This window comes from Onychomys torridus, chromosome 10 (genome assembly GCF_903995425.1).
Source record: "Onychomys torridus chromosome 10, mOncTor1.1, whole genome shotgun sequence".
NCBI classification, from domain to species: domain Eukaryota; kingdom Metazoa; phylum Chordata; class Mammalia; order Rodentia; family Cricetidae; genus Onychomys; species Onychomys torridus.
Window position 1 is genome coordinate 1,710,941 of NC_050452.1, and position 12,762 is coordinate 1,723,702.

The 12,762-nt window shown below is 37.9% G+C and overlaps 1 protein-coding gene across 5 annotated transcripts in view; it reads right to left on the minus strand.

Annotated features, from left to right (window-relative positions):
- The window catches only part of Ccdc88a (coiled-coil domain containing 88A), a 154,609-nt gene that overhangs the window by 52,214 nt on the left and 89,633 nt on the right, over positions 1–12,762 (minus strand). For all 5 annotated transcript variants that reach the window (XM_036201581.1, XM_036201582.1, XM_036201580.1 and 2 more), the window contains exon 13: positions 12,526–12,710. In XM_036201581.1, the coding sequence (XP_036057474.1) occupies positions 12,526–12,710 (185 nt within the window). The remainder of the gene's footprint in view (positions 1–12,525; positions 12,711–12,762) is intronic.

The following is a 12,762-nucleotide window of genomic DNA, read 5'->3' on the forward strand; positions in this document are numbered from 1 at the left end:
CAGTTCCAGGGGATCTGATGCCCTCTTTAGTTCTCCTTGAGCACCAGACATGTGCACAGTGAACAGACATACATGGAGGAAAAAATACCCATATACATAAGAAAGAACTGAAACTGAACAAAATCAGTTTTTCCTACTTATTACTTTTATATCAGGTATTCTGTCACAGACTGAAAGCTAATACCAAAGGCTATAAAAATAACACTTCAGTTTTAAATGTTAAGATTTTAAACTAATAGTGAAGAACTCTGAAGCAAGTTGGAATTTTCTATTTTAATAGAAGATACTCATAGGAAACAATCTTATAGAAATATCTCAAAAGTATGAAATCACAAATATTACCTAGTAATTAAGTTAACACTAACTTATATGTTCAAGAAGGATTTTTATAACCTATTAATAACTAAATAATTTGTCTTTACCTATTACAGATGAAAATACACAGGCATCTGACTTACCTGTGAAGTAGTATCTAGATTAAGGTTAGCTTCTAAGGTTGTATACACAAACATGAATCTATTTGGAAAATCTAAGGCACTGGTTCTCAAGGTAAGTCTCCAAGGCAGAAAGATAAGTATTATACAGAAACATCTTAAAAATAAGTAGTAGGGCCTGGAGAGATAGCTCAGAGGTTAAGAGAACTGACTGCTCTTCCAGAGGTTCTGAGTTAAATTCCCAGCACCCACATGGTGGCCCACAACCATCTGTAATGAGATCTGGCACCCTCTTCTATGTACATAATAAATAAATAAATTTTTAAAAAAATAAGTAGTAAGTAAATGTATACATGCATACATCTTTAAATTTTAATTTTGTATATATGACGTATGCATGTATACGGGCACATCCATGCCACAGCATACACTGGCACTCAGAGGACTTCTGGGGGTTAAACTCAAGCTGTCAGGTTTTGTGGAAAGTGGTTTTACTCTCTGAGCAATCTCACTGTCTCCCTGCATCTGTTGTTACTGATTTTGAGACTTAACTTCCTGTAGCCCTGGCTGGGCCTGAATTTAATCTTCCTGTCTCCACATCCAAAGAGTTAAGATTATAGGTCTGGATACCATAGTCATTTAGTGCAGTGCTAGGGATCAAACCAAGGGTTTCATGGATGTGAGGCAAGCACTCTACCAACCGAGCTATGTCCTAAGTCCAGTTATACCTCATTTTGTGATATGGTATCACTTACATAGAATTATGTCATATGAGCCACAAAAAATAAGCAAAATAAACTTGGTTACACAACTGAGTATTTCTATTTAACTGAAAGTCTAATTAAAATTCAGGGGATGGAGAGATGGCTCAGTAGTTAAGGGTGCTCCTTGTTCTTCCAAAGGCTCTGAGTTCAGTTCCCAGCATCCATATCAAGCAGCTCACCAACACCTCTAACTCCAACTTCAGAGGATTTCTGCTGCCCTCTTCTGGCATTCCCAGTAACCAACACACACATGGCACACTCTCTGTATCTGTGTATGCGATGAATATGACACCACATCCACGTTGTGTAGTGCACAACATAAATAAAAAGAAATCTTAAAAAAATCCAATTTCATAATGTTAATTTGTGGTCTCTAATAGTCATTTTCTACCACTGTGATAGTAAATGGCTATAACCCAAGCACTCAGGAAGCAGTGGCAGAATGACCACTGTAAATTCAAGGACAAACTGGGCTACACCACCCAGTTTAGATGACAATGTGAGATACTGTCTCTAAACAAACAAACAAACAAACAAATAAATAAATAAAACAAAACCCATTTCCTACTAAAAGGAATAGTAACTTAAGGAAAAAAAAAAAAAGGCTGTTTCCAAAAGATCTTGGAAAATGTTAAAAGAATAAGCTTGGGCTGGAGGGATAGCTCAGCCGTTAAAGGCTAGACTCACAACCAAAAATATAAGAATAAGCTTTAGGCCGGGTGGTGGCGGCACACGTCTTTAATCCCAGCATCCCGGGAGGTGGAGGTAGGCGGATCTCCGTGAGTTCGAGGCCAGCCTGGACTAACAAGTGAGTTCCAGAAAAAGGTGCAAAGCTACACAGCGAAACCCTGTCTCAAACAACAACAACAACAACAAAAAGAATAAGCTTTAATGTTATGTATGTTGCTGCACGCCTTCAATCTCAGTCCTGGGGAGGCAGAGGCAGGCGGATCTCTGTGAGTTCAACATTAGCATGGTCTACAGGGTGGGTTCTAGGCCTGTTAGAGCTGCATATAAAGAACCTTACCTCAAAACAAAAACCAGCTGGGCAGTGGTGGCCTACGACTTTAATCCCAACACTCAGGAGGCAGAGGCAGGTGGATCTCTGTGAGTTCGAGGCCAGCCTGGTCTACAAAGCGAGTTCCAGGAAAGGCGCAAAGCTACACAGAGAAACCCTGTCTTGGAAAAAAAAAAACAACCCAACAAACAAAACAATAACAAAAACCAAAGAGAGACAGAGACAGAGAGAGAGGGAGGAGAAGAAAGAAGAGAGAAGAGGGAAGGAGGGGGAGAGAGGGAAAGAGAGAGAAAAGAAGAGAGAAAGAGAGGTGGGGGGTGCTTAGCACTAAGGCTGTGATAAGGAATCTGAAAACAGTTTTTAAACGGTCTCTCATAAACCAGCATAATTGCTAGTTATATACTAAATACCTGTCCTCATACCCACAGATAAGACTAACCCTCAGACCTTATCATAGAAACTTTTCTTTGAAACATAAGGTGATCACTACAGAAAATCACAACCAATCAAACTGTGGAGACCAATCACAACTGATACATCTGCAACACAACTCCTGCAACTAAGGCTCAACAGGGAGTTTGCTATTAGACTGTGTGTCCTAGAAATAAATATCAGAGGCCACACCCTTGAAGTCTCACCAACATGGCTACACAAATACTAGCTAAACAAGGATGATAACAACATACATGCTAACATGGAAGGGGTAAAGCTCACAAGTCCTCCCTCAACTCTAGGCAAACAACTACAGGAATACTGACAGTGGGAAAAAAAAAAATCTTCCTCAGAGAAGAGCACACCAATTGGTTATTTGATACCAAATGGTTGGCTCTAAAAACATATACATACAAGTTAACATTATACAGACTAAGGTTATATTTATGAATTTAGGAACACATACACAAATACCAGTTAAAGGAAAAAAGGCCATGAATTTGAATGCAAGTAAGGGGAAGGAGGTACATGGGAAGATCTGGAGAGAGAAATGGAAGGGGAAAATGATATAATAATATTGTAATCTCTAAACATATTTTTAAGAAAGCTCTTACCAGCCCACACTTAGATAGTAAGTAAAGTAACTGCAGTAGGCTGACTGCCTCAAATATTCTAAAATCCACAAGCTCAAACAAACACTAAAACAAGCAACAGTCTGAGTCATCTCAGGAGGACATAGGGAACCAGTTCAGTCTAAAAAGGACGTCTCTGCTCTTCTATCAGCTGTTCATTTGAGCAAATAATACCTTAAGAAAAAACAATAGCTTGCAAAAGAAAATTTTATTTGTAATAAATCCAATTAACAAATTATCAAGTAATAATGTATTAGAATATCAGGATTTGTTAAACCTCTAATTAATCACAGGAACTAACAAGCTTTCCGTAACACCACAAAAAGTAGACAAGAAGACACACTTCCTAAATGAGACACACACATACTCCACAAATATTCTCGGTTAAAAAAAGTCATTTTAAGCACATTAATCCATACACAGAAGAACTAGAGAAGACAAAAGAACTTGCTAACTGACAGAACAAAGGAAACCAATGACAAAACCTAGATTGTGGACAAATTATGACATGACCTCATTCTGTCAACAGAAGACGTGCTAGGAAAAGAAGAGGAGACTTATAGACTAAATCAGACTACTTTGGTAATATATATATCTCCTAGGTGAGGAAGCTGTGGCTGGTTCTGTTTCTCTGATCTTTCAGCATTCACCCCAATATCTGGCTCCTGAGGGTTTTTTAAATTATTATTAATAAGACCCTTTAAAGTTCATGCTACATCTGGTGCCCTATGTTTGTGGTACAAATTTAAGAAAAAGCTACTTGCCTGTGGCCTTGTGGGTTCCAGCTCAGACCCAAGATACACATTGCCAGTTGTGGTGTGCACTGGAAGGATTTACTGAAAGAGGCAGGGGCAGGAGGATCCAGAGTTTGAGGCCAGCCTAGGAAGCTTGCTAAGGAGAAGCTTCGGCCGACGCCAAGCCACAAAAAGTGGTGGTGGGACCAAGGAGGCAGCAGCTACTGCTCCGAGTTGCTAGCTCCTTTTCATCATGTTGGTGACTGTGGTGATGCTGTAACTGGCGATGAAAGGTTTATTGCTGCTTGTTCAGAGAAGAGTTGCCAGGATCATCGTGTTACAAGAAAGCATTGGCAAAGGTCAGTTTGGAAAAGTTTGGAAAGACAAATAAATGATGGGGAGAAATTGCTTTGAAGATTTTCTCTTTTAGGGAAAAACATTCGTGGTTCCGAGATACAGATATTTCTCAGACTGTGATTGCTTGAAACACACACACACACACACACACACACACACACACACACACACACACACACACACAATGTCTACAGGGAACCATGACTATGCCTAACAGTGACTCTGAAATCTTCAAAAAGATGACAGGATCCCACAATGACAATTCCACATGGACTATGGTAAAGTCATTAAGCTGATCAACACCACAGAAAGATTTGGCTTTGGACTACAAACTGATCAGGACAATTTTGAGATGGCTAGCTGAGATGATCCAGTTTCACAGACTACTTGACCAAGGACTTGAGACAGCCCTGTACTTTCCCATTATGCAGATATTGGAAAAATGATATAACTCTCTCAGGACTTGATAATTAACCCAAAAATTTTCTTTTCAGGATTCCCGAAAGATGTCTTTGCCCTCAGAAAGCAGGAAGTAATTTTAAGAACACGACACCCACATTCCCAAGAGGTGAGGTGGGTGGTTTTCGGTCGTTTAATGAGTTATGGATATTGTCATTGTTTACTATGGTTGGTTACAAGTTATTAATTGTTAACGGTCAAAATAAAAAAGCTAAACAAAGGAGATTAGATACAAGGTTCTTGTTTAGAAAAAGAAAAAGAGGATATAGGAAAGAGTAGATCACTGAATCTACTCTGAAAAAAGGGAAGATAGAGAAATGATAAGATAAAAGGCAGATTTTTGGATCTACTAAAAAAAGAGTATATGGATATGATAAGATAAAAAGGGAGATTATTGAATCTACTTTTAAAAAGGAACTACTTGTTTTAAATAGGACAAGTAATGAATTTTTTTTGTCTGAATTTGTCAAATGTTCATGGACTAGACATTGTTAATGTAATTCTTGACTGTATATATTATATATACTTATTATACTTATTGGATATAGTTTTTCTTGTATTAGTTAAAAGCTTTTTTAAATTTTAGACAAAAAAAGAGGAAATATGGTGATATTGTGTTTCCCAATATATTGTACACCCTAATAAAGTTATCTGGGGTCAGAGAACAGAACAGCCACTAGATATAGAGGACAGAAAATGGTGGCACACACACCTTTAATCCTAGCATTCTGAAGGCAAACTCTGTGAGTTCAAAGCCACACTGGAAACAGCCAGACATGGTGACTCACACCTTTAATCCCAGGAAGTGATGGCAGGAAGCAGAAAGGTATATAAGGCATGAGGATGAGGAACTAGAGCCTGGTTAAGCTTTTAGGCTTTTGAGCAGCAGTTCAGCTGATATTCATTCCAGATGAGGACTCACAGACTTCTAGTCTGAGGAAACAGGATCAGGTGAGGAACTGGTGAGGCTGGTTCTGTTTCTCTGATCTTTCAGCATGCACCCCAATATCTGGCCCTTTAAGATTTGTATTACATCTCCTAGCTCTATTCAGCTTAATGCACAATATAGCCAGCCATGGTGGCACATACCATTTTTAGTCCCAGCACTCAATCACTGTGAGTTTGAAGCCAACCTGGTCTACATGGCAAGTTCCATCCAGTGAGGGTTACATAGTAAGCCCTGTCTCAAGTTTACAAACAAAAAATGCAAAAATAATGACCAGAATAAATAAAGTGGAAAACCTTGACAAAATTTTTTGATGGACTTTCCAAAGGATTTTTGATAAAGCAGTGCCCTACAGTCTTAGCTACTTAGGAGGCAGAGGTAGATGACTGCTTAGAGTTCATGAGATTTGAGAATAAACTGGGTAACAGACTTGTTTCCAACAACAACAAAAAGTTAATTTGGGGGAAGAGGCCTAGAGACACGGCTAAGTGATCAAGAGCACTAGCTGCTCTTGCAGAAGACAAAAGGCTTGGAGTCCTAGCACCCAACAGCGAGGCTCACAACTGCCTGTAACTCCAGTTCCAGGGCATCTGAGGCCCTATTCTGGCCTCTGCAGACACTGCACACATGTAGTGCAGACATCAATGCAGACAAAACACCCATATACATAAAGTAAAAATAAATAATAGAATCTTCAAAAAATTAAATTTTCTGGTGTGACATCATTGCTCTTGTCTTATAAAATCTCCTTACTTTTTGGAGATTAACATTCTAGGGTTTTGTTGTTGAAATGATACACTGATCTCAAGGCCGTGAGGAGGAAACAGAAAGTAATAACGAAGTAAGAGCAGCTCCAAGTTCTGGTTTTTTTTTTTTTAAGATTTATTTATTATGCACACAGTGTTCTGCCTGTAGTCTACAGTAGAGGTATCTTTGTGGATTTTGGGGGACATCTCTTGCACTCTGCTTCTTCCTATTCCCCTGGGGTCTTCATTCATCATGGTATCTCCCTCCCTGTTCTCCCACTCTGCTCCTGATCTAGCTGGGACCTCCTGCTCCCCTAAGCTCTTTCCCCCCAACCCTTGCCTTCCATTACCCCACCCCCACGCCCAGTTTGCTCATGTAGATCTCATCCATTTCTCTGTTGTTGGGTGATCCCTGTGTCTTTCTTAGGGTCCTTTTTACTAGGTAGCCTCCCTGGAGTTGTGATGCAATCTGGTTATCCTTTGCTTTACATCCAGTATCCACTTATGAGTGAGTACATACCATGTTTGTCCTTCTGAGTCTGGGTTACCTCACTCAGGATGATTTTAAAAGAGCACTGCTACTCTTTTTTTTTTTTTTTTTAATATATTTTATTTTATTTTTATGTGCATTTGTGCTTTTGCCATGGGTGTCAGGGTCCCCTGAAATGAGTTACAGACAGGTGTGAGCTGCCACGTGGGTGCTGGGAATTGAACTCGGGCTCTTAACCCCTGAGCCATCTCTCCAGCCCACAAATTATTTTTGATTAAGATAAGAAAAACTGTTGCTAATCTGAAATGATCTGAACATTGATACAGGTTTTTATATATTAATACAAAAATAATTTTTGTTACGATATATGCATATATATTTATATTCTTCTATTCCTGTTTGAACTGTTATAACCGTGTAATGTTCTAAACTGCTGGGAAGAAACCACAAGCAAAAGGACTTTGATGGAAATTTACATGTTGTCTGAAAAGCCAGAGAAAGTGAAAGATTGGAATAATGATAAGAAAGGGAAAAAAGGAATTTATTTATGTCTGGCTGAACCAGATGAGCAAACATAGGGAAAAGCCTGACCTGAAGGTAAATGGTAAGTTGTAGAGGGCCAGAGGGGATGTGAACTTTGCTGAATTTGAAGGGAAACTGTAAGATATATGTGGGATTTAACCATATTATATTAATTTGATTTTCTTCATTTTAAAAGTAGCTGATGATTCTTCAATGAAAAATGTTTATGTTAAAAATGAAAATATGTACATGTATATTTATGTGACATGTAATTTAGATTTAACTCTTTAACTCTGTATGGGTATGAATGAAAGTTGGATCCAACTGTGTGTATGTGTGCATATAACTACTGTTTATATATTTTGGATTGGGATAGATTTCTATATGATAATTCATGTTATAAAAATAAGGTTTATATAAGATAGGATTAAAAAATAATGCCTAATAAAATGTTAAAGCTGCACCTCAATACTTTTATACATAAGAATGCCCTTTGTTCTGACAGGTAAACTTTGCAATTTAAGAGTCTTCCAGATGATAATGGTCTTAAAGAGATGAAGTGATTATGGGAAATGGCTGAGGGTCAATGGATCTCAACATTTTTGCCAGGTGATGGCCAGAGAAGCATGAGCCACAGAAAAAATGGAATAGGCTTGATTCTAGAATGTATTTTGGAAAGGAACCAAATGTAATAAATGTTCCATTTACTATACAACAAACTGATTGGCTATTTCAAAATAATGATTCTTGGACAATTGCTTTTGCTCAGTTTTGGGGTCAAATTGATGATCATTATCCTGCTGATCAACCATTACTGTTTGTTCAGATGCATTCTTTTTTTTTTTTGGTTTTTTCGAGACAGGGTTTCTCTGTGTAGCTTTGCACCTTTCCTGGAACTCGCTTTGGAGACCAGGCTGGCCTCAAACTCACAGAGATCCGCCTGGCTCTGCCTCCCAAGTACTGGGATTACAGGAGTGCGCCACCACCGACCAGCTCTTCTTTTTTTTTTTTTTCCTCTGTGTTTTTCTGTGTAGCTTTGTGCCTTTCCTGGATCTCACTCTGTAGACCAGGCTGGCCTCAAACTCAGAGAGATCTGCCTGGCTCTGCCTCTTGAATGCTGAGATTAAAGGCATGCACCACCACCACCCGGCCTACTTATTTTTTTTTTTTAAGATTTATTTATTTATTATGTATATAGTGTTCTGTTTGTATGTATGTCTGCACACCAGAAGAGGGTACCAGATCTCATTATAGATGGTTGTGAGCCACCATGTGGTTGCTGGGAATTGAACTCAGGACCTCTGGAAGAGCAGTCAGTGTTCTTAACCTCTGAGCCATCTCTCCAGCCCCAGATGCATTCTTTTATTTTTCCTAAAGTGTTAATACATACTCCAGTGAAAGATGCTGCTTTGGTTTTTTACTGATGGTTCTGCTAATGGAAAAGCAGCTTATGTGATTAATGGTGAAGGATATGTAGTTCAAATTACTCCTGATTCAGCTCAAGTTGCTGAGTTGAGCTGTTGGTTTTTCAAATTCTTAAAGATAATTCATTTAATTTACATACAAATAGTCAATATATTTATAGAGCTCTTCAAGTTATAGAAACTGTTTCTTATATTAAAACTATTAACAAGAAAATAAGAATGTTATTTCAACAAATTCAGGATGTCATTAATTTAAATAAATTGCCATATTTTATGGGGCATACTAGAGCACGTTCAAATCTTCCTGGTCCGTTGTCTGAAGATAATGCTTTAGCTGATAAATTTACTCAGTTGATTGTTTTATCTCAAGCTGGGCTTGCTCAGCAAGCACATGCTTTGGATTATCAAAACAGTAAAAGCTTAAGAAAACAATTTGGTTTAACAAGGGAAACTACTCATCAAATTGTTAAGAAATGTCCACAATATTTGCCTGTACCTCACTTTGGAGTAAATCCTCGAGGTCTTCTTGTCACTCATATTATAGAATTTGGGAAGTTGAAATATGTGCATGTGACAAATGATAATTATTCAGGATTTTCAAAGGCTACTGCTCAAACTGGTAAGGATACTAAGCATATAATTAATTGCTCTTTCCTGAAATGTTTCTCCTATATGGAGATACCAAAAATTATTAAAAATATCAGATATATCTGGATATATTGATAAACTTTTTTTTATAAATCAACTTTGCTCTCAATGGCAAATTGAACATAAAAAAAGGTATTCCTTATAATCCTCAAGCCCAAGTATTTTTGAGTGAGCCGATGGCATCTAAAAACACAACTTCAAAACTAAAAATAAATAAATAAAAAAGGAGGAGTTATACCTCCAGTCACCACATAATGCTTTAAATATTGTTTTAAATTTTTAAAATGTGGATCCTGCTGGAAAATCTGCAGCTGTTCGATTTGGGCATGAAGGCACCACCACAAAATTTGCTAAAGTTACATGGAAAGATTCCTGTCCTGGTTTATGGAAGGGCCCTGACCCTGTTTAATATGGGGATAAGGGTATGTTTGTGTCTTCTCACAGGATGAAAATGAATGGTTCTCACTGGTTGCCTGAATGACTGGTGCAGTGTATGGAGCAGAGAGATGTTGATTTTGATGTTGCTGATAACCATCCAGAGATTGGGCCTATGTTCCTGACCCACCAATTTCACATCCTGCAACTTGGGAAGGAAAAGAAATTGTGGTTGCAGTTAATGATACCAGGCTTTTAAATTGACCTTCCACCCAGACTGTTCACCATTTTTCCTATATTGGATATGGTAAAGGGATTCTGGTATGCTTTTTACAAAGTTATTGCTTTCTCAAGGTGATTAGATAAGTAATATTTCACCCCCTCAATGATTTCCTTCATGCACAAAAGAACTGAGAGAATCTAACAAAACTTTGCTATGGAGATGATATACTGGCACTGTTCCTTTAAAGCATAACATCATGGTACAGAAATCAGAACAATTACAGCAGACTCTTGGGACTAAGGACTGTCAGCTGGAATTTGGTATTTGAGAACTGGATCTCTACAAACTTATGTTTGGAAACTTGCTGCTGCCATGGGAACAGTGGCAGGAAATTCCAGTTGCTTGAAACCTGTTTGTCCTTTAAAAGGAACTGTTTTAGTGTGTGTTAAAATGCACTATGTTCTTTTAGTTTGTAAAGCAAGTATTTCTATGAATGATTCTACGTTTAATGTATTGTGTCTTAATTGTATTTTAACCAATTGTATTTCTCAGATGGATAACCATACTCATGTAATAGGGTTAAAACAACCTTCTTTTGTAATATTGCAGTATATATGAATGATCCATGATTTGATGATAAAAGGTTACAAGTGATTGAAGAAATCAAGAAAGCTTTAAGCAGAAAGAAGCATGTTGCTGGATTAGTTATAGAAGGAACTGCAGCCCTTGCTACTATTACTGTTGCTTCAATGCCTTTGTGTCAATCCATCCAGACAGCAGGGTTTGTTAATCAATTGTCTATGAATGATTCTATGACATTAGAGACTTAAGAAGATATAGATGTAAAAATGGGACATAAACTAAATGCTTTGTATGGTGTGGTACAATTTCTGGGAAATGAGCTCAAAAGCCTGAAAATTAGAGTACAATTGAAATGTCATAATAATTATGAATGGATTTGTGTTACATCTTCTGTGTATAATGAAAATGCTATTGGATGGAAAAGAGTTAAGGAACATCTTAAAGGAATTTTGTATGATTCTAATAAATCCTTATATTGGTCTAAATTACATCAAGAGATTATAGACATGAAAAAGGCTAAATTGGATTTTGATGCAGTTAAAGCAGCTGAAGATACTCTAGAACAATTCAAAAGGGCTACACCTTCATGGTTATCATCTACTTCACTCTTTTTTTTTGGAGCTGAGGATCGAACCCGGAGCCTTGCACTTGCCAGGCAAGTGCTCTACCACTGAGCTAAGTCCCCAACCCCCCATTTACTTCACTCTTAAGTAGTGTTGTAGTTACTGGAGCACATATAATCTGTTTGCCTATGATTTTCAAACTGATTTTGAATTTGTTATGGAGATCGGGTTCAGAACTCTACGGAGTAAAACTCTGCACATTCTTCTGACTTGACACCAGGCTGGTAGGCAAAGACGGGTAAGTTTTCTTTACCTCCTTTCAACCTAAGACAGGATGTGAGTGATGGAATTCATGCTCCCCTGACGGGTAAGATTGGAGTGTAGTAAGGAATGACCTAAGACAGAAACAGTCATCTGAGTGACTCAGTAGAGACTTAAAATAAATAAAAAAGGAGGAATTGTTGGAGACCACAACTGAGTCAGTTTCACAGTTTGTCTATTCTGAGTCAATAGTTTAAGCTTCTGTGCTCCAGGGCTGCGAGAAAGTCCTGATTAGCCAGTAGAGCCTCCTTGAAGGGCTGTGAGAAAGTCCTGGTTAGCCCACAGGAAGGAACACACTATCTAGCTAGACACAGGCTGCTGATGCCAGCCAGAGCTACATCAAGACAGAAAATGAAACTGCCTGCTCCTTGACAAAAGGCAGGATAGATAGTGGTTGAATGTCTGCACTGTGCATTGTCCTTCAAAACTGTATAGCTGGTTGTGAAATAAACTCGGGGCTGTCCGGCATTGACTGGTAGATCTCTCAACTCTTTTCTGTCTTCTTCATTGTCTCTTCAATCTACATGCCTCTACCCAGCTACCCAGCTGACTGTCGGCAGGCTCTGACAGAAATGCTGGGGATTGAACCAAGAAAACCTCCATATACCAGGCAATTGCTGTACCACTAAGCTGTATGCCCAGCCCATGTCACTGTTATTGAATCTAAATGATAGTCAGAGAGTGTGGTTTATTCATTTCATTTAAGAATATGTGAGAAGAGCTTAAACAATATTAAGAATATATTACAAATAAAAACAAGTATACTAACATTTATATACTATTAACATTTATGTAACATATTAACATTTATATACTAACATTTAACATTACAATAAAGATTAAATTTTAATTTACCTTTTTATTCAGTCTCTGGTTTTCTTTTTCAATTTTTAGGATTTTGGAAGTGCTGCCTTCTGCAGAGTCCATAGTACTCCGAAGCTCTTCTACAGTTTTTGTCAAACTTTGGTTTTCCATCTCCAACTTTAATAACTTACTGGATGTCAATTCATTTACCTCATGGCCCAAGGATTTCTGTGGTGCTGTAATAATGAAAAATATGTCACTGGTAAAACTATTTTTACTTTTTAATAT